Here is a 22,623-nt window from a genome sequence, read left to right as displayed (position 1 = left end):
CGGGCCCTCGCTCTTATGCGGTCGTGGAGTGCCTGCGGTCACAGGGCAGTGTCGTGGACGCTGCCCTTGGCGCGGCCGCCTCTCCTGGCGCAAGTCGAGACACAAGCGATGGACACCGAAAGGCATCCGTCTGTCACGTGCGGTCGTGGAGTGCCTGCATTCACACGCGTGGCAGCCGCCTACCTGTGCAGCAGCCACCTCCTCGTGGCGTGAGTTTAGACACAAGCGATTGACATTCAAAGCCATCTGTCTGTCACATACACACATGTTCATTCCTTCCTGACATCTCTCCTCCTCCCCCTAGTGTGACCTCTCCTCCTCCCCCTGTGTCCTCCTTGCAAGCTGAAATGAGAGGAATTAGTTATAAAAAAAATCAGGTGTGGCTTTAACTTGGAAAAAGTGACTAAATCAATGACATTTCCTGTCACCAGTAGGTGGCGCTCTGATCGTGAGTGAATATCAAAGTGCAGATGTGTTCAGAAGAAACACTGAAGTTATAATAGTTTGGATGTTTATGGCAGAGTTCAACTGACAGCTGTGTGTGGTGCATGTGAAGTGTGCCATCTCTCCTCCTCCCTTTGTGTCCAGGCTGAAATGAGAGGAATTTAAAAAAAGGAATTAAAAGTGGCATGACTGTTGATCTGGTGTGAGGCAGATTGTAAGCTGCATGTGAGATTCACAGTTCTCCATGTGTCACTGATAGATCTCTGACTCCATCTGGTGGTTGCTGTGCGCCTGTGTCTCTCCACCCTATGCTCCCTAAGTGAAGATTGAGTGAAAACCTGGCTGAATTACACACTTGGCTAAAAACATTTTTTTTACCTACTTTATCATGACTTGAGGCGGTGGGTCCAAGAGGCTTTTTTGTACAGCTTCACTTGGGCTATCTAGGAAAAAATATTTCATGCGTCTATGCCCTACCTAGAGGGGGGGCTGTTGCTCAGAAAAAGGGCCTAAAATCAGTCACATTTCCTGTCGCCATTAGGTGGCGCTCTACCTGAGAGTTAAAATTGCAAACAGTGCAGTTATGTTCAGGACGTGATTGTTAACAAGCATGAATATTTTGGAGCAGATCGGAGAAGAAACGGTGAAGTTATAACAGCTTTAATGCCAATGGCGAAGGATGAAAATAGTAGCGCAGTCATGGCGTCGGCGTGGCCACACCCCTAGACTTTTGGAGCATCTTTGACCAACTTTTTGTTCTTAAGGCCTTTCCAACCACATATCCAATTTTGGTATCAATCGGATCAACGGTATAGGACAAGTTCGATTTTGTACGACCCCTGTGAAAGGCCAAAAACAGGCAAAAACGGCCAAAAATGGCACTTTTTGGAAATTTGTGGCAGCGCCAAACATTACCCAATTTTGATGAAACGTGACATGCATGTTCTTTGAAGCTATTGCAACGTAGATTTCGAGTTTCGTAATTTTTGGGGCAAAGTTTATAGAGTTATGCTAATTTAATTTTGGTAGCCCCACCCTCTAATGTTCATTGGCTGATATCTTCTGATAAAATGCATATTTTCGAAACCTTTTTTCAGACCAACGGTGTCCGAGAAATGCGCAACTTCCTTTTTTTCATAAAATCCAAGATGGCGGAACATTTTTCCAGGCGGACTTTGGTACTCCAAGAGGCTTTTTTGTAGAGGAGACATGTTTGCACATGTGTGCAAAGTTTCATGTCAATCGGAGTTACGGTGCGGCGGGGCTGGCGAATCTCCACGCTAGGTGGCGCTAGTGAGCAACTTTTTCGTGACCGAATGCGAAGACGCCAAATTCTCAAATTTTTCGCCAGGCCCTATAGACACTCCAATTTTGGTTAGTTTTTTTTCACGCTCAGACCCCCAAAACGCAGGTCGAACTCGTGAAAAAATAATAAGAAAAAAACATTCGAATAACAATAGAATAAGAAAAAACATTCGAATAACAATAGGGCTTCGCAGCCCGACGTTGTCGGCGCTCGGGCCCTAATAAGGCGAAAACCCTATTTGCAACTGTTGACAGACTGACCAACCCCCCAACACAAATACCAGCTAAATTCCATTCCACGCAAAAATGCTATGAGTTTGCATTCTTTTATACTGATAAAATTGAAGGCATCAGACGCGCCATCAATATCTCAAACAAAAAAGTTGGATCACCACCCTGTTTAGGCAAAAGTAACAGAGCAATGATGGCAAGCTTTAATGCCATAGACTCTAAAACTCTAGAGGAAACGGTGACAAATCTACAATCATCCACCTGCTGCCTTGATGCTTTACCTACCAACTTTTTTAAGACTGTTTTTGACTGCCTATTAGGGTTGCACGGTATACCGGTACTAATTTGGTACCGGGGTACTGAGGAATTTAAAACGGTACTATATTGCATTTGGATGGGACCGGTACTTGCAGCGCCGCCGGCAGCGCCCGCAACAGCGCGGCGAACTCGCCACGTGACGTCACCGCGTTGTAACTACAGCTGAGAGGACGAGGAGCGAGCCGCAGCTTGGGGAGATAAAAGGAAAAAGCAAGCAAGCCGAAGGAAACCGCTAGCAAGTTAGCGAGCAGCGTGGGCTGGAGCAACAAACGCTCCAGCCGGAGGAAAGCTTGGAGAGAGCGCGAGAGAGCGAAGCACGGAGAGGAGAATGGCTGCTGCAACCGTCACCACGCCGCAACTTGCGGACAAACCAGCGCCGCAAAGTCCGATATGGCCGTACTTTAGCTTAAAAACAAATGCGCAAAGCGAGGCAGTTAACGCCGAAGCACCACTGTGTAAACGGTGTTTAAAACATGCATGGCTAACGGCGGAAACACCTCCGACTTAGCCAAACACTTAAAGGACAAGCACCCAGACCTGCACACTGAGCTCAGGGAACGACAGGTCATTTACTCAGGGAAAAAAAGTCACATTCAGTGCTAAAAGCAAGCGCCACCCCCCTTCACTCTTGACAAAAGTAGCTCTGGAAGAAAAAAAATAGAGCTGGTTTATTTATATTATTATATTTTATATTATATTATTGTATTTATATTTTAACATTTTTAAAATTGTGTGCATTAGAAAAGCTTGTCTTTGTGGTATTTTATTTTATTTGCTGATTAATATGTTATTGTTCTAAGATTTTCTATTAAAATAAAGTCAGTAATGACATTTTTTGCGTTCACTTTTTATTTGAAAAAGTATCGAAAAGTATCGAAAAGTACCGAAACACATGTTGGTACCGGTACCAATATGTTGGTATCGTGACAACACTACTGCCTATCAATAGACGTATTGCAAATAGTTAATAACGCTATTCAATCAGGCAATTTCCCAAAGCCCTTCAAAACTGCAGTCATTAAACCTCTTCTAAAAAAGCGGAGCCTAGATGCCTCTATTATCAGCAACTACAGACCAATTTAAAATCTACCCTTCATAAGTAAAATAATTGAGAAAGTTGTCCTCCAACAACTAAATCACTTCCTGGCTTCAACTGGCTGCCTCAACAACTTCCAGTCAGGATTTCGACCTTTTCATAGCACCGAGATGGCCCTTATTAAAGTTGTAAATGACATCCGTCTTAACAGAGACTCTGGCAAAACTTCCATATTAATACTATTAGACCTCAATGCTGCATTTGACACTGTCGACCACTCAATACTTTTTGACAGGTTGTAAATCTGGGTGGGGCTCAAGCTGGTTCAAGTTTTATCTACAAGATAGGAACTATTTTGTTTCCATTGGCAACTTTGTATCAGAACCTACCAATGTAACATGTGGAGTCCCCCAAGGTTCAACCTTGGGTCCGACTTTATTCAACATCTATGCTCCCACTCGGACAAATCATGCAAAATAATAATATTGACCACCATTGCTATGCCGATGACACCCAAATCTATGTAGCGCTATCACCAAACGACTATCGCACCATAGATCTTCTGTGCCAGTGCATTGAGCAAGTCAAAGACTGGATGTGCCAAAACTTCCTACAACTAAATGAGGACAAAACTGAGATAATTGTTTTTTGTGCTAAAAAAGAAAGGTTTAAAGTAATTCAACAGCTTCACTCTCTGTCCCTGAAAACCTCAAATAAAGCCAGAAATCTTGGGGTTATTATGGATTCTGATTTACATTTCGACAGTCACATCAAATCAGTAACAAAATCGGCCTACTATCACCTCAAAGACTTAGAGGGCTCATGTCAGCTCAAGACTTAGAAAAACTTGTACATGCCTTTATTACTAGTAGGCTAGAGTACTGTAATGGTCTCTTGCAGGTCGTCCGAAAAAAATCTGTCAGGCAGCTACAGCTTGTTCAGAACACTGCTATTAGAGTTCTTACAAAGAACAAAAAATGTGAGCACATTACACCAATTCTTAAATCCTTACATTGGCTCCCTGTATGTCAGAGAATTGATTTCAAAATCCTCCTGCTCACATATAAATCACTACATGGTCTAGGGCCGAAGTATATCACTGATATGCTCCCACTACATCAGCCTTCTAGACCACTAAGATCTTCTGAGACCAATCTGTTAGTGATTCCCAGAGTAAACTCAAATCACGGGAGAGCATCATTTAGTCACTATGCAACAAAAAGCTGAAATAAACTTCCTGAAGATGTAAGACTTGCCCCAACTCCGACCACTTTTAATACTAGACTGAAAACTTTTATGTTCACCATAGCTTTCTGCTAAATCTTTAAATGTCTGCACTGTTTTTTTTTCTTTATTATTGCAAATATGTTTTTATTCTCTTTGTCTTTCTGTAATGCATTTTAATTTTGCCTTAATTTTCTTTTAATTCTTCTATTTTTTTTTTCACTTTATTGTATGACACTGCATGAAAAGTGGGATTTTCGTCAGTTAGCGGCCCTGTAAATTGACGTGGAAGTTCAGGTTTACGACTGCAAACGGCAATTTGCAGGAAACACCGAAAACCGACGTAAATTGCCGGGAATTGACGTGGGCCTTGCTTGGCAGTTGTCCCCCCATGACCCCCCTCCCCGTAATCCTAGGGGAGGCTTTAACATGTAAATGAAAATGCTGTGAGCTATACAAATGCAAATCAGGGTAGCAGGGGGAGTTTTCCCCCTGGTGACATTTTTCTGAAAGGTGTTAACTTCATTTTCAAACAATTTGCTTCAACAATTACTTTTAATCAGGCTTTGCCACAAAGGTAAAATGTACATTCATGCAAACAACATCACAGTCTCCTAGAGCTCAACCACCGTGCATAGTGGCATGACTACAGTGACCCTTTCTTTGGTCTTGCTTAAATGCACAGTGGATGTGTTAACCACACATCTCCCAGCAATGCGCTCAACAGGCAGAAATGATGCTGGGTATGACGTGTCTGTTCCCTGCAAGCTCCAAACTTCTATTGGCTTTCCATAAAAATGTCTGTCCAGATGGGGATGAAGCCAGGAAACTTGCGCAATAACATGTTTAAATGCAGTACCTTTTGACACAACATTAACAACTATAAACTGCTTTATAATGGCTGGTTGTAGTTCTGCTAGAGGGTCAAGGATGGCTTCATAGATCATAGATCTCGGCTGTGTTCGAAATGCCATACTAACGTCCTACTCGTACTTAATTGTGACGTAAATTTGAGTACGTAGTGCGTTCACATACAATAGTATGTGAATTTGTGTACGCGAGAAATGCCCGGATGTATACTGCATTGGCAAGAATTTCTGAGTATACAGCGGACCTTGCTAAATCTACTCAACTTCCCAAAATGCATTGCGGCTCGTCTGACTTCACAAGTTTTGGATAATGGCGGACGACTGCGGTGATTCTGGCGAGGAGCCCGACACAAACCGCGTACACATGTAAGTATACTGTAACATGACTTTTATGTTTCCAGCTGACTTTTAAATCGTATTGATAATGAACGTTACTTTATTGTTGTTGGCATTGTACGTTAACGTTACGAATCGAAGGTCCTGCCAGCCGGCTAGCCTACTGACGGTAATTCACCATAGGGGTTAGCGAGCGCAAGCGAAGCGGAAAATGTGCCGTTTTTACCGACGTTAACTAATAATATAGTGCCTATGTTAAACCGTGGTTATATATTTACTAACGGTGATTAATAACGCCGTGCACCGTTGTCCGTTAAAGGGACGGATGCAGACACCGGGCGCCTCATTCAGTGGAGGGAACGATGAGGAGACGTTCACGTTCACCGGCAGGAGGGATGCTGCTCTGAGAGGCTTCACTTAAGAAAATGTGGTTTAAATGTTATAATTCTTATATCCAGGACTGCTGGAGACTCTGAGGATGATTGCGGTAAGAATATGTTCGGTGACTGCTAGCTAAGCTAAAATTAGCAAAGCAAGCCCAAGCTAAAAGTAGCTTAAAAGCTAATAGTCCAAGCTAAAAGTAGCATAGTAGCCTTGTAAAAGAACAAGAGAGAGGAACCCGTGTAACGTTAAGTTGCTTTGTTAAGTGTATGTTGTTGGTCTTTTACAGGAAGCAGTACGCCGTCTTCACAACTCGGAGACGAATTGTAGGCGCTCCGAACCGGAGCAAGGGTACGATTTAAAGAATATGCTTTCATTCTGCTGTATAAGGAAATAGATGTGTTAACAGTAGATACCAATCTTAACTGTTCATTTTGTTTTCACAGACAAACCTCGCCTCATAACGAAGCTGTGACCTCTTACTTGCTCGGAGCTTTGTCCGCAAGTCCGGATTTCTATGATGCTGATAGTGACGCCATTGTGTGTAAGTAACTTTTACTGTTTTCTTCTTCCTTGTTTTAATTTTACTGTGACTTAAGTTTTCTTATTCATACCACTCATTTAATTGTTTTCCAGCTGCCTGTAAGACATACTATGAAACGGTACGCAGGAGCTTCAGACACACACAGCCTGATCTCGCATCGCAGGCGGAAGCTGTGAAGAGGTCAGCTCGGAGTCGTTCCAGGAGAAAGAGGGTAAGACTTATTAGATTTATTAGATCCGTTTTTGGTCAATGTGACCAAACCTACCTAAACCTATTTTTCAGGTGCATTAATAGATGTGTTGTGTCCATGCGCAGTGCATCGCACAGTACTGATTGTCTTTATTGATTGTTTTACAGCTGCTGGAAGCGAGACGGAGTGTGCTTGCTGGCGATGAGGTGGACCGTTGGAAGTGCGCCACCACAGACATGATGTCTGATGAGGAGGACGGCGTCGTTGGTGGGGTGTCTGGATGGATTGTGCGACCTCCATCCTCTCGTAGCCAGGAGCTCACCGAGCTCTGTGCGACTCTACAGTCGCGATTAGAGAAGACTCCCAAGTACAGGGCCACGCACAGCAGGCGGCTGTAAAATTGACCAAATTCGTTTGTTGTGTGGGCAAATTTGTACAGTTGTGTTGTCAATAAAGCTCTTTCTTTGAATACTTCCTCCTGGCAATTTTTCCTTTCCTCAATAAATTCATTCATATTTATATTTATAAATATATAAATAAATAAAAATAAATATATGTGTGTGTATATATATATATATATATATATATATATAAACATATATGTATATATATATATATATATATATATATATATATATGTGTATATATATATATATATGTATATATATATATATAGTGATAGATCTGCTAACCAATCACTAGTGATTATTCTTGTTTAAAAGACCCAGTGTGACCAATAGTAACACATCTGCCAACGGGGGTGGGGTTTACATTTATAATGACTCATCAGGTTGACCAATAGTGACAGATCTGCCAACGTGGGTTGGCTTTACATTTATAATGACCAGATCTGCCAACCAATCACGAGCGATTATACTTGTTTAAAACTAGTGGTTTCATCCAATCCTGAGTGAGGATATTCAAGCCATCTCTGGCCAGGCGCGGTTTCGCTGCTATTCATATGCTAATTAGAGCCTTCGCTGTGGTTCGTTTTCGACAATTTTCGGCACAGACGAACGCGGCGTTCGCAGCCTGTAAATTGTCGTTAACTCCCGAAAATTAGGGAGATTTCCGGGCGTTTACAGGGACGAAAATCCGACTTTTCATGCAGTGTGACATGCTATGATGTGAAGCACTTTGAGTCTGCCTTGTGTATGAAATGTGCTATACAAATAAAGTTGCCTTGCCTTGCCTATAATGCTTCAATGCTCCATTTGAGTTCTGGGTTCCCTAATGGAAGCAACTCTTTCTACATTACACAATCTATTTCCATAATAACCATTATTTATAAAGATTCAAATATATTTGAAACTAACCTCCTTTTCTGGACAGAATGACTCCAACTTCTCGCGGTCTAAAAGAGAGACAAACAAAGCCACAGTCATCAGAAAACATCAAACAACATAGCAAATGACACTTCTGTTGTCATCTGTGGTGTCCTTATTGTACATGTCAACATGGAGAACCTTCGAGTGATCGAGACTTGATCTTGTGTTATTGAAACTAATGGAAGGGATGTTTGATGAAAGGTCCTTCCATTTATCGTGAACGATAAAAATGTCTCAAATCGCTCCGCGATCTGCCATTACAGAGAGAGCATTAGTATCGTGCTACAGTGCACATTCCCTGTCCACACAAGTTTTTTGTGTGTAAACGCAGAAGTCTTGCACATTTGGGCCGTTTGATCGTGCTGCAGCAGATATTCTGCTCCTCTGTACGACGGCGTATTAGGGCCACTGTATGAAAAAAATGGAGCCGAGAGAGGGGGGCAATATTCAGAGAAAAAAGTTGCAGATATGCTTCTTTATTACGACGCTAACAAACAACCGGCATTTATGCTAGCTAACGTCCCATGAATGTACGTACATTTATCCTTCTACTTAATCCATCACAACTTGTGACAACGCCTCGTTAAGGTCCTTAGGGTGATGATGATGATGGTTATTATTGGTTTTATTTATATGAGGACAAATTGTCATTGTCATCACAATTGCTACTTTATAAATTTGCGACTTTTTTCTCTGAATATTGCACACCTCTCTCGGCTCCGTTTTTTTTTTTTTTTTTAACTACAGTGGCCCTTATACGCCGTCGCACCTCTGCCACTACGCTGAGGGATTACAGACAGCTTGTATACAGTGCACAAGCATGGAGGACAACACGGAGGAGTTGGTCCCTAAAAATATATTTTTTTATAATATAATAACTTTTTTCAATAAGCTAATTTTATAGCATTGTTTTACCATTTGAAATTCTTATTGAATGTTCATACTTTGCAGAATTGCACTTGCAAATTTGATTAAAATCTGTTCGAAAAGATACTTTGGCCTAAATGGTCTGTTATTCTTTCAGTTTTGTGACCTTGCAGGGCTATATTTTTTTACATAGGGAAATAAGTTTGGTTTTACTGTTCAGTAACTTGCAAAATAGTCTAACATGAAATGAGTGCAGTTTGTGGAGTGGTTAGAGCGCATGCTATGTACGGACGTACATACGCAGCAGACCCTGGTTCAAATCCCGGCCGGAGGTCCTTTCCTGCATGTCACACCCCCCTTTCTGTCCTATGTTTCCTATTTCTCCACTGCTAATAAAAAGGTGTCTATGCCTAAAAAAAATCTTTAAAAAAAAACATGAAAAAGAATCGTGATAAGATCGTGGATCGTGATCCTGCCTGAAAAAAATTGTGATATGATATTTTTGCCATATTGCCCACCCCTACTTCCATTCCTTGGTGGGAACCAGAGCCAGAACCAGTCTTTATGTTGGTAGGAGTTTATAGTCCACCACTGAAGATATTCACTGTGTCCCCTCACCACATCACACAATTCACACCACTTTTGCTAAGTAGTGAGCCTACGTCAAATGCAAATGACATCAAAAAAACTCCTCTGATTGTTTGATTTTTAGGTTATCAAAATGTGATCACCTTTAATGTACCACCTAAAACTGTTAAGCCAGTGGATTCATGGGTTTACGGAGCTAGCTTACAGGCTACATAGCAGAGTAAGGAGCACCAAGGTGACCTTAAAGACTTCAGTATGGTGTGGAATTATACTGTATATGACATGGATGTAAACAACCTCACGCACAATTGTTTCAGTTCAAATCCAATGTGCTGGAATACAGAGACAACACAAGCAGGGGTGTATTCCAGAAAGCAGGCTCAACCAACTCTGAACCTAACCCTGAACTCTGTACCTAACCCTGAACTCTTAACCTAACCCTGAATGAATTGCGGTAAGGCAGTCAAATGCCCCTTTTAGACTGACTTTTCAAGTGTTCCGGCATTATTCCGCCTCGTCTCAGTCTAAACGCTCGCCGAGGCGGAAAGGCGTAACAGAATATCACGCCTCTGAGACGACAATGGAGGTCGTCACAGAGCTGCATCAGAGGCAAGACGCGGCGATCTAAATGCTCCTAGCACCCAAGGAGGAAAAGACGTGACGTGGGGTTTAGCTCAGGAGGTAGAGCTGGCAACCGCAAAAGTGCCGGTTCGATCCCCCGGCTCCTCCTAGCTGAGTGCCTGGTGTCCCTGAGCAAGACACCTCACCCTAATTTCTCCTGACGAGCTGGCTGTCGCCCTGCGTGGTTGACTCCGCCGTCGGTGCGTGAATGGGTGAATGTCAGTCATTACTGTAAAGCGCTTTGGATAATAGTGCTATATAAATGAGGACCATTTACCATTTACATGTTGAATATATGTTACCAGGGCGACAGGCCGCAAGCAGATTTAACAAGCTCAAAGCATAGATCCGAAGAAGATAAACGCCGGTAGTTGTTCGTACGAGGCTGCCGTTATACACATCGACATGTTTGTGATGCAGCAACTTCGCTTGTTGAAGAGTCGTGTAAATATGCGAGACGAGCAAAAGTTAATTCGTAGTTGTTTTGATGTATCGAGCTAATCAGTTTTCATTGAATACGTCACAGCCGTGTATAGACAAGATGCAGCAGCGCTGTGGGACGTTTCACTCGTTCTGCAACGCCGGGGTTTGAGGCATATTTTGACCGATTCACCGACCAGACCAGAAGAGAGGAGGACTCGCTGTATAGATCACTCACTGATTCACCCGACCAGACCAGAAGAGAGGAGGACTCACTGCATGGATCACTCAGTGAAAGCTCCATAACAACAGACCATACTCTCATAGCTGACATATTGAGTGAATCTGCTTCCTGGAAACTTAATATTTAAGGAGCAGAATAGACTTCAACAGCATAAATCATCCTTTGGAAATAAAATACAATTTAGTTTTAATGAAAATACTTTTTTTTTTACTTTGTACACATTTATAATGACAAAAAAACATGAATATAATTAGTCAAAATAAATATCCTTATTTTCCCCAAACGACAGCTTGTTCGGTTTATTACAGTATATATATATTGCGTTTTACACAGGGCCAGCCCGTGGCATAGGCCGTATAGGCAAATGCTAAGGGCGCCGTCCATCGGGGGGCGCCACGCCAGTGCCACAAATGGTAAAAAAAAAAAAAAAAGTCTGACAAAAAATAATCCCTTGTTAATTAAAATGCAAAGCAAAGCCTATTTAATAGAAATAATATTTGTAACAACATTACAACCCCCCGCCCCCTCCCATGCACGGTGCGCCACCTCCCTTCCCGTATCATGATTCTTTTTGGACGTCATCACCACATCAAAAAATCAACACAAGATGTCAAAACGGCCAAAACTGTCCGGTGCCCAGGGAAGAAAAAAAATTAAAAGAAGAGGAGGAGAAACGAGAAAAAGAGGTAACGTTACATGAAATTATTTATCTGTTACAGATAGACACCTGGCTTTTTAGCATTAGGATAACGTTACATGATTCGCTAATTGCTAATCAATAAATAGCTAACGTGAGTTGACTGTTTTAACGTCAGTTAATGTTGTGGAGGGGGCTAAGTTGTTATGGAAAGTAATAATGTAACGTTAGGTAACAGTACTCCCACCTTACATTCCTCAGGGACATTTGTATTAGATCTTTTAAGCAGGTGTTTACATTTGTTTACATTTGTATTGCCTTCTGGTTAGCTAACGTTTGCCCTGCTGGTAATAGTCACTTTTCCACCCCTTTATATATTATAGTTGTAAGCCTAGTTGTTAAAGTGCACATCATTAATGTTAATTAAGCAATATCACATGAGAGAGAATGCTGTTTTGAGTATGAGCACTGCTGTGATTCGGTCAAAGATAATCATAACATAACATTCTCATATATATTACTGCTACTTTACATTCTGCTATTCAGCATTTCACTGTAATGATGACAATAAATTGAATCTATTCTAATTTGCATATCAGTTAACATCATACATATATCTCTTTGGTTTTTCATTTATATTATATCATTTCATTTTATTCCTGGAATCATATGTTTTTATTATTAGACTGTAATACTCAATGGCGTCCCATACTCCTCTCTTCAGATGCACTGTTGAAGTTTCTAAATCCCACCCCTGGGCCATCTACCACATCTACCACTGCTGCCTCCACCTCAGCAGCACAACCCACCAGTGATGCAGCATCAGCAGCACAACCCAGCCATGATGCAGCAGCATCAAGCAGTCTTCCTGTTGCCCCCACCTTTAATATCTTGTTTTGTGCAGTGCCTTATTTATATTGCATTTTTTTTTGTTTAAACATTTTATTAAAGAAAATGATGACAAAGTATGATGTACATTCGGAGACAGTTACAAAGGCATTTTCAGTTTTTTCAAATTAATATTTCTTCTTAACCCCTCCCATACCCACCCCCAGCTTCCTCAACATAAGAAAAACTAAATAAAAAGAAAAATTATATATAAAAGAAAAAGACAGACAAGAGCAAACAGACATGGACAGGATAGGACAAAAGACATGTATGCAAATAATTAAGCAAGTAAATGAATATGATATAAAACAAAACCTTTAACAAAAAAGATACAAAGATGAATTATAATATTAAAGTATCTTTATATCTATATATATATAAAAAAATAAATAAATAAATAAAAAATAAATTAAAAAAAGGGGGAAAAAAATAAATAAATCTGTCTCAATATTGTGTTATGCAAATAATGGAATTGTTGCAGTACTTATAATACCAGCTATAGAAGGCAGAGTTGTTTTTTAAACATGTTTTAAAACCACAGTGTTCATATATACGTCACTCCTACAGAAGAGGGCAGGGTGGTGGACAGGCAGCAGCGCACAGATAATAAATTAATTGCCAGTGACAATGGAATTTATCCGAGCAGCCTCTCAAAGCAAATTTAATTTTTTCCAATTTTAGAAAGGACATGATGTCACAAAGCCAAGATTTAAGTGATGGAGGGAGGCGGGATTTCCATAAGAGCAAAATGCTCCTTCGAGCGATCAGAGAGGAGAAAGCAATTACAATGGATTGAGCATTTGTTGCAACATTTTCATCTGGAAGTCTTCCAAAAATAGCTACATGAGGAGATGGTGGGATATGGATCTGCGTTATTTCAGAAATAACCTTAAAGAATGAATCCCAGAAAGTAAACAACTTAGGGCATGTCCAAAACATATGTGTAAGGTCACACGGTGAGAGCGAGCATCTATTACATTTATCTTCAACTGTATCTGGGTAGATTTTAGAAAGCCTGGACATGCTATAATGAATCCTGTGGAGCACTTTAAATTGAATGAGGCTAAGCCGCATACATGAAGAGGAAAGTTTGATATTTGCAAGGGCTTTACTCCAGAACCGATCAGAAAGGGTCACTTGCAGTTCGTCTTCCCAGTTCGATTTGATTTTTTCAATAGTTAATTCATTGGCTGGCAACAGTAGATCATATAGGTAGGAGACATGTCCTTTAGGGGTGGTGTTAGCTAAGAGAACGTGGTCCATACCAGTTACGGTTGGGATAAGTGGGAATGTAGGTGAATGAGTTCTTGCAAAATCCCGTAGTTGAAAATATCTAAGGAAATCCGAACTGGTTAATCCAAATATGGCTTGTAGCTGGTTGAAACTTGCAAATGACCCTTCCACATACAAATCTTTTAATGAACGCAGACCCCCTCTGATATTGCATTTTTAATTTATTTTATGCAACTTGTTGACACGTTTTATTTTGTGTTTAGTTAGATCCTATACTTAAGACTATTTATGAATGTATGTAAAAATGATTGTATTTCATATATTCATTTTATTTTTTGTATTCATTTATTTATTCATAATTTATCTTGTTAACTATTCTGATTGTGAATTTGCTTTCTTTAAATAAAAAAAAGGTCAAAGACAAAGCTATTCGGTTTCTTGTGAGTATATACACTACACTGCCGATGCAAGGGGGGCGCCACCTAAAATCTAATCTAGGGCTCCAGATTGGTTAGGGCCGGGCCTGGTTTTACAAATAGGATTTCTATACTCTGGGGGCAGTGACTCAAGTGACTCAAGTCACCCGGATCAGTTTGGTGACTCGGATTTGAAGCATAATGTGTCCCCACCCAGGGCTGTAAACTAACTTTTTGGCTCACCTGCCAAGGGGACCGGTAGATGAAAGAATCTACCGGCCAAATAATAAATTGCCTCTTTTTGTTGCATATACATCTGTTTCAGTACTTTTCATTGAGATAACAGTATTATAGAGCAGTACATGCTTAGAAAAGAGGCCAAAGTATTATTTAAAAATAGGCAGACGGAGCAAAACATGACACCTGTCGAGTCGTTGTACTGAAGCCATTCTCTGTCAGTCTTCCACTTCTCACTGAACTTTCTCACTTTTGCTTTTTTCGTCGATGTTTCGCCTTCTTTGTCACCTTCCTTTCCACCTATCTCCTCTGTATTTTTCCTCTTTGGTTCGGTCACACCGGGAATATGCCGCCACATTGCTGCGCTCGAGTCTCACTAACTGCGCCAAACTTTTAAAGAGCGGTGACGCGCACGCTACGTTGCTTCGGGGGAACTATTTTCTACAGCGGTGACGTTGCGGGAGCTACTTCAGTGTTACACAACAAATCACCGGTTTAGCTTGACGTTTGCTACCGTCATAATTTATCAGTTTACAGCTACTACAATGTTTTGTTATATCATGCATAATTTATTGCAAGAGCACGACCATCGGGACAAACATTTACCCGCCCCAGTGGCATGTATCCCTCCAAAATTAAGTCACCAGGGGAATATTTTAGTCGCATTTGGCGAGTGGCGGCCGCTAGTTTACAGCCCTGTCCCCCCCCCCCCCCCCAGCATACAGAGAAGAACCCACCCTAGATGCTGCTGACATCCAAAAGCTACAGACGTGTATCTCTTCTTTCATTCCTCTTTAAAACCCTGGAACGTGCCGCCTACAAGCAACTGCATCCTATCTCTCGCAGAACAACCTCCTTGACCCTAATTAATCAGGATTCAGAACTGCCCTCCTCACAGTGACTGAGTCCCTGCGAGATGCCAGAGCCTCATCCCACTCCTCCGTTCTCATTCTCCTCGATCTGCTGCATTTGACACAGTCAACCACCAAATCCTCCTCTCCACCCTGGCTGAACTTGGCATCACTGACTCTGCTCTAACCTGGTTCACATCGTACCTGACAAATCGCACCTTTCAGGTCACATGGAATGGCTCTATGTCCAAACCCTATTCTCTGGACACGGGGGTCCCTCAAGGCTCAGTATTAGGACTGCTTCTGTTCTCAATATACACCAGATAACTAGGCTCTGTAATCACATTGCATGGATTCTCCTACCATTGTTACGCAGATGACACCCAGCTATTCCTCTCTTTTCCCCCAAGCTCCAACACTCACATTGCAACTCGCATCTCGGACTGTCTGGCAGACATCTCCGTCTGGACAACTGCACATCACCTCAAGCTTAACCTGAATAAAACCAAACTCCTCTTCATCCCGGGGAAAGGCTGCCCTCGCATGGACCTGTTTGTCACCGTCGAGGGCATCACAGTTTTGCCGTCGTCAACTGCGAAGAACCTGGGTGTAATCCTCGATGACCAACTATCCTGCACCCTCAACATCACTGCTGTGGCCCGATCCTGCAGATTTGCCCTCTACAAAATGCAATGCAACTCCTGGTCCAAGCACTGGTCATCTCCTGCCTTGACTACTGCAACTCTCTCCTGGCTGGACTACCGGCCTCGGCGACTAAACCATTGCAGCGTATCCAGAACGCTGCAGTACGCCTCGTCTTCAATCTACCCAAATTCTCCCATGTGACCCCCCTCCTCCGTGACCTCCACTGGCTCCCTGTTGCATCTAATTCAAGATGATGGCACTCGCCTTCGAGGCCATCAATGGAGCGGCACCCATCTACCTTCAAACACTGGTCAAACCACACGCCCCAAAGCGAGCACTTTGCTCCTCTACTTCAGCTGGCCGGCTGGTACCACCATCGCTGAAATCAAACAAATGTCGCTCAGCAAAGTCCAGACTCTTCTCTGTTCTGGCACCTCAGTGGTGGAACGAACTCCTGACCAATGTCAGGACAGCAGAGTCATTTGCCACCTTCCGAAAAAGGCTTAAGATTCACCTGTTCAGACTTCACCTCGACTCTGTATAGCATGACCCACTAACACGATGAGGACCTAACACTTGTTCTATTTTTTAGCTCTTACTTTATCGGCAATGATATGTTGTGGTTTCTTTCTTTCTTTCTTTTTTTCTTTTGAGAAATGTACTTATTGTAAGTGTCTTTGGACAAAAGCGTCTGCTAAATGACCTAAATGTAAATGTAAATGTAAGAAGAAATACCAGGGTCAGAGCCAATCAGAGACAACCTCTGATTGGCTCTGGCCCTGGTCTCTTCTTCGCTGAATGTTGGTGGGGAAAAATTAATCAGGCAAAGTGTATAAGCCTTAATATACTACGTGTGAAACATGTGTAGTTATCCTGCTCCTCCTTGAGTGACATAAATTAAGAGAAATTTTGTTTTTCTGTAAAGAAATGTGCTGTTCCCATAACACTGTTTTTACTGTTGGGGCGTCATCGTTCTGAATCGAACCGTTAAAAAAAGCACCCAAACCGTGACGTGTACCGTGACAGGTGGGTGGAGGGCCCAGCAGCCCCCCTCCCCTCACTGCAACCACAAACCGAGCAGTGAGGAGTCAGAAATTATAATGACATATAACACTGCTTATAATATATATTAGTGCTGTCAAAATTAACGTGTTAATCTTTGCGTTAATTATGAAATATTTACCGCAGCTGTGTTTTGTTTACTTCCCGTGGCGGCTAACGTAAGACCTATGACGACGTGTGCCGCAAAGCCGTTAGCCATTAGTTTTTTAACATATAAATGAAGAAAAAACATTTATTAAAAAAAAATGTAATGACCAGTGTATATAGGAACTATAAAGAAAATGTATAATATGTGTATTATTGCGGTGCCATAAGATGCAGTGAGAGATTTGAGTGCACCAAAATGATGTGCTGTTGCAGCTAAATGAAGTTAGCTGCACCAGTGCAACCAATATAAAACTTTAGTCTGAAGCCCTGACAATGCAAACATGTGTCACTGTCCTCTCAGTCTGTTAATACCTATGTGTATCTGTGCATCACCTGCTGTCAGACCAGGCTCTCCACCAGGATCCTGCGGTATGTCAGGGTTGCTGTGATCCATCCTGAACAATGCTGCAAAGCTGTGAAAAGACAGTTTGGACAATATTAGCTGTCCTCAAAGGACACTTTAATGGTGAGGTTGTCTGTGAGCGTGTTGTCTCATTTATCACCAAATACCAGGGCTGTAACGACACACGTATCGAAACTGAAATCGCGACACTCTGATCCACGAACCTGTCTCGTGGTGTGAGAAGGCCGAATCACGACACAACTTCCAGCTATCAAGGTACGTGTCTGTTAAAATAATTACCCGTTGGTATAGAACTGGAGGAAGGAGATCGGAGTCAGCTCAAGGTCCAAACAGGGATTTAATCTTGATCAAGAGGAGAATTCACAGAGCAACATGCTGGTCTGTTACAATGTGAAGACTCAAAATGTTGTGAGACGAACATGATATTTATCCATCTTCTTGTGGGTGTGTTTTCACTCAGTTCACAGGGATGGAAGTCATAAACTCCGATGTTTATCTAAACCTTGCATGGGTCGCAAACCCCACCTGGGTCATAAACCACACCCATGTCGCAAAACACCCATGGGTTGCAAAACACACACAAATGGCCACAGGCCACACGTCACAGGTCACAGGACACATTTACATTCACCAAACCTTCTCATGTGTAAGTCTTCAGTTCAGATATCTCTCATCAAGAAGTACAAAATTTCCATATCATTGTCCACAGGCAGCGGTGTTTCCCTGCGTCCCATTCATTGTCTATGTGAAAAGCAGTGCAATGCATTCTGGTAGCGCCGCGGCAAAAGTCGAGAGACGGCGCGCTAGTTGGCCGCTCCTCATTTGCATGAAGTTGAAGTGAATCGCCGGGCTCGACTCAAGGTACGTGTCCACAGCAGGGCTCCAGAGTGCGACCATTTTTCAAAATTTTTATGAGTGCGACTGAAAAAAATTGTAGGTCGCACTGGTGCACCTAACGCTGCTCGGGTGAAAAAAAAAATCATAAGCGCAGCATCTCTTTATGTTCTCCTGACGGTATCGTGGTCTAAACCAATAAGAGACAGAGCTCGGGCGGGTCCTTGCCTCTGATTGGCTGTGGTCCTTTTCACTGCTGTAAATTGTGTCAGTTCGAAAATGCGAGCGAGCAGAGCAGGTACTCTGAGCGCTTCGACGCTGAGCGCTTCGATTTTCTTTGAAAATGAAGAGAGGCAGAAAGCCTCGCCCCGAGACTAATTAAAAAGCCCAAAAATATGCCTTCAGACAGGACTGGTTGAAGGGAAATTGTCCCTGGCTGATGTATGATGAAGAAAGGGACTCAATGCACTGCATTTATTGTCGGGAGTGCGGTCAGCATTTGGCCGGTAATAGTGCGTTTGTGGAGGAGTCAACAACATTTCGCATCGAGACATTGAAAAAGCGCAATATGTCCAAAAAGCATACTACATGCCGTGATAAGTGTGTTAATAAAGTGGCCCCTCATCCAGCTGCATTTCAGCGTCAGGCTGTATCGATCAGGTCCGCTGAGGAATCTGAAATGATTATAAAATTCAACGTCGCATACAATATTGCAAAGGAGGAGTTGCCGTTCACTAAATTTAAGTCCGAAATTATTCTGATGAAAAAAATGCCGACACACTAAAGAACAAGACAGCTGCGGAGGTTGGAAACGCCACGTACACGTCAACACGGCGACACAGACGTCTCTACGAAGGAGTGCGTTATTGTCTACTGCTGCATTTTGCATAAAGGGAGTCCGGTCAACATGTTAATTGGACATGTCGAGGTGGAGCATGGACACGCACAGTGTTTGAAGGCCCACATTACAGCATGAGAGATCATGAATAGGAAATTGTATAGTAGCCTATTCCTAATATTATTATTAAAAATGAATAACCTAAGTAAAATATAAGTAGGCTAGGCTAAGATCACATAAACAGTTTTCCATTTGCAATCTATAGTCTAGTGACCTGTATGATCTTTTTATTCTTGAGGAATTTATGCTGCCACAAAGCAAGCATTTATTGCGCTTGGGCATCAATGTGCAGATTGGCTGGAGAAAACGGTTCCTCTGGGTGCTGATGGTGCTGCAGTTAACCTAGGCCATAAGGGGGTGTCATTATGTAAAAGGAGAGCGATAAAAAGGTGACTTTTTGGCGTTAAAGGCGACGCGATGAAAAATGTGGGTGCACCTAAATTTTGTGCTGGTGCACCTAAAAAAAAAAGTTAGGCGCACCAGTGCAACCAATGCAAAAAGTTAGTCTGGAGCCCTGCACAGGCAGCGGTGTTTCCCCGCGTCCCATTCATTGTCTATGTGAAAAGCCGTGCAATGCATTCTGGTAGCGTTGCGGCGAATGTCGAGAGACGGCGCGCGAGTTGGCCGCTCCTCATTTGCATAAAGTTGAAGTCGAATCTACTTTATGCTAATCAGAGGCGCCGGGCTCGACTCGCCGCCTCGGGAACGCTCGCGAACGCTTGCGAAAATCTTCTAAACTGAATGTTGTCGATCTAAAATAAAGACAGATTCAGCAACTGCATAGCTTATTTCTCGCTTAAAATGTTTTCAGAAACACCTTTCGGTGAACTATTTTCGTAAAATAAGAGAAAGTATCCAAACGAGCCGCCATGTTGGTCTGCGTGAACTCCGGAGCAGACAGGACAGCTGTGAAAGCGATCGTCCAATCAGGTGCAGCCATGAAGTGTACGGTGATTGTTTGAAGGAGAGCGCCTGTCAATCAGGGCTCAAAAGATTACACGGGCAATTGCAACATTCATGGCTCTGGACATGCGCCCCTTTTCGGTGGTGGAAAATGATGGGTTCAATTTTTTTTGCTCATGTTATTGAGACCTTACTTGAGACCATAATACTGTTCTTAATCTTAAGTGTTCAAATCTGTCCAGTTTATAAAGATTTTAAAATGTTCTATTTTTATAGTATTTTATTTGTATGTTATATTTTATATTTATAACCATACTTGAGACAATAATATTGTTCTTAATCTTTAGAAAGGTTTTCAACTGTTCTATTCTTCTAGTGTTCCAAGTTATTGAAATGTTACATAAATAAAATGTTTAATTTAAAAAGAAAAAAATCTCTCTTCTTATCACCCCCCCCCCCCCCCCACTAACAAAAAAATCTAGGTTTGTATCGAACCGTGGGTCAAAAAGCGTGATACAAACCGAATCGTGAGTTTGGGGTATCGTTACAGCCCTACCAAATACAGCAACAGGTCACAGCTAGCCAACCTGCTTAAAACAGTATTGTATGTACATAATAGTTATGTGGTATGATGATCAACAGTGGTCTGTTTGTTCATTAATTCTAGAGGTGTATTTTTTTGGTCATATTTCATCATCACTACATCATAAACCATCATCTGTGAAAAAATTCTGGTTACTCTGCCTCTAAGCAGAATCCACTGCAACATTCAGAGCTGAGAAGTCTTGAACGCAGCTTTCAATCGCTGCTAGTGAACATAAAATATGAATTGATTGTGTTACCGCATTGCCTATTTACCTGCTCAATTGTTTTCATAGACCCATTTTCATGTATTGTGTGTAAAAAGTGGACGTCATCATGACGCTACCTATTGGTTTGTGGACTATGGTTTTGAAGCCTTGAATTGGGCACACTTAAGTTGTATTATATATTTGCTTTCAATCGTACATTCTAATACGTCAATAAGATTAGTCATGAATTGTCTTCTGTTATCTGTTATTCAATAAATATGTCAATATGTTAAATAATATTCTCCATCATATTCTTTTGAAATGGTAATTCTTCGCCATCCATTATCAATCACCGCTTATCCTGTATTCAGGGTTGCATGGGGGCTGGAGCCGATCCCTGCTGTCATTGGGCGAAGGCAGGGTTCACCTGGACAGGTCACCAGTCTATCACAGGGCTAACATGTAGAGACAGACAGGTAACCAATCTATCACAGGGCTGACATGTAGAGACAGACAGGTAACCAGTCTATCACACGGCTGACATGTAGAGACAAGACAGGTAACCAGTCTATCACAGGGCTGACATGTAGAGACGGACAGGTAACCAGTCTATCACAGGGCTGACATGTAGAGACAGACAGGTAACCAGTCTATCACAAGGCTGACATGTAGAGACAGACAGGTAACCAGTCTACCACAGGGCTGTCATGATCCGCGTCTGTCGGTTAAGTTACCATTTTTTGTCCTGTCTTCGTTGTCGTCTCGTCTTTTATTTTGAAGTAACTGTGTTCCCTCTCGTTTCAGGCATGTTTACTTCCTGCCCCTCCGTTTCCGCTGTCTGTGACGTCCCGCCCTCTCCCTGATTGTTTCACCTGTTCCCCATTACCTTGTGTGTGTATATATTGTCAGCGTCTCCCCTTGTCCTGTGCCAGTTCGTTATGTCTCGTCATTTCAACCAGCATCCTTCTTGTTCCCTTGATACCTCGTTCACGACTCCAGCTGATGGTTTGTTTCGTTGTTACTTTGTTTATAGATCCGTTTTGCTTGTTTGCTACTTTGTCAGGTCAGCCTTGTTTAGTTTCCCCCTCGTGCTCGTTTTCTAACTTAGCTCTTTGATTTGGTACTTTGTATTTAGCCTCTTTTTCCTGTAACATTGTTTAGACTTCGTTTTCCCCTTGTTTGTACATATAGTGATAGCCAGATTAGGCCAGTGTTTTTCAGTTATTTTTTCCTCCCTCCCTTTTGGAGGCGCTTTATTTTCTGCCCATACGTTTGTAGCTTCTGCTCCCCTTTGTTTTCTGAAATAAAGATTATTGATTTGAAACTTTTCCGAGTTGTGCGATTGGGTTTTGAGGCCTTGCCGGCCTCAGGTCGTTACAGGCTGACATGTATAGACAGACAGGTAACCTGTCAAGACTGAACAAGGGGTTGGACCCAAAAGCAGGCAGGAGACAAAAGGTAACGGCAAAACATTTTTTTTTACCAACATTCTTTTTATTGTTTTCACAACATAATAGAGGAACACAAAGAAATACAATTACATGTCTTGAACAAACACGTCTACACCCCCCCACCCCAAATATATAGATATATATATTATATAGAAAAAAATAAGACAAGAATATTTCTGCAATCTTAGGTACTTAGGTGCTTTTTGCAAAAAGCCACTGTTTACATGTCCCCAGGCTCTTCCATCACATGTGACAAATCTGTTCTCAATACATAGCAGATGAAGGTGTCCCAGATCTGGTAGAAATTAAGTTGTTGAATT

General features: G+C 42.1%; 1 protein-coding gene across 5 annotated transcripts in view; it reads right to left on the bottom strand.

Moving 5' to 3' along the window:
• ccdc142 (coiled-coil domain containing 142) overlaps positions 1-22,623 on the bottom strand; it is a 119,557-nt gene that overhangs the window by 71,805 nt on the left and 25,129 nt on the right. For 4 of the 5 annotated variants that reach the window (XM_084009532.1, XM_084009531.1, XM_084009534.1 and 1 more), the window contains exons 2-3: positions 17,375-17,475; positions 8,195-8,232 (exon numbers count right to left, since the gene is read on the bottom strand). In XM_084009532.1, the coding sequence (XP_083865658.1) occupies positions 8,195-8,232; positions 17,375-17,456 (120 nt within the window). In that variant the 5' untranslated portion in view covers positions 17,457-17,475. The remainder of the gene's footprint in view (positions 1-8,194; positions 8,233-17,374; positions 17,476-22,623) is intronic. The other variant, XM_084009533.1, reaches the window with a different exon arrangement.

Source organism: Eutrigla gurnardus (assembly GCF_963514095.1).
Source record: "Eutrigla gurnardus genome assembly, chromosome: 5".
Taxonomy (NCBI): Eukaryota; Metazoa; Chordata; class Actinopteri; order Perciformes; family Triglidae; genus Eutrigla; species Eutrigla gurnardus.
The sequence above is the reverse complement of the archived record's forward strand: the minus strand, read 5'-3'. Positions and strand labels throughout refer to the sequence as shown.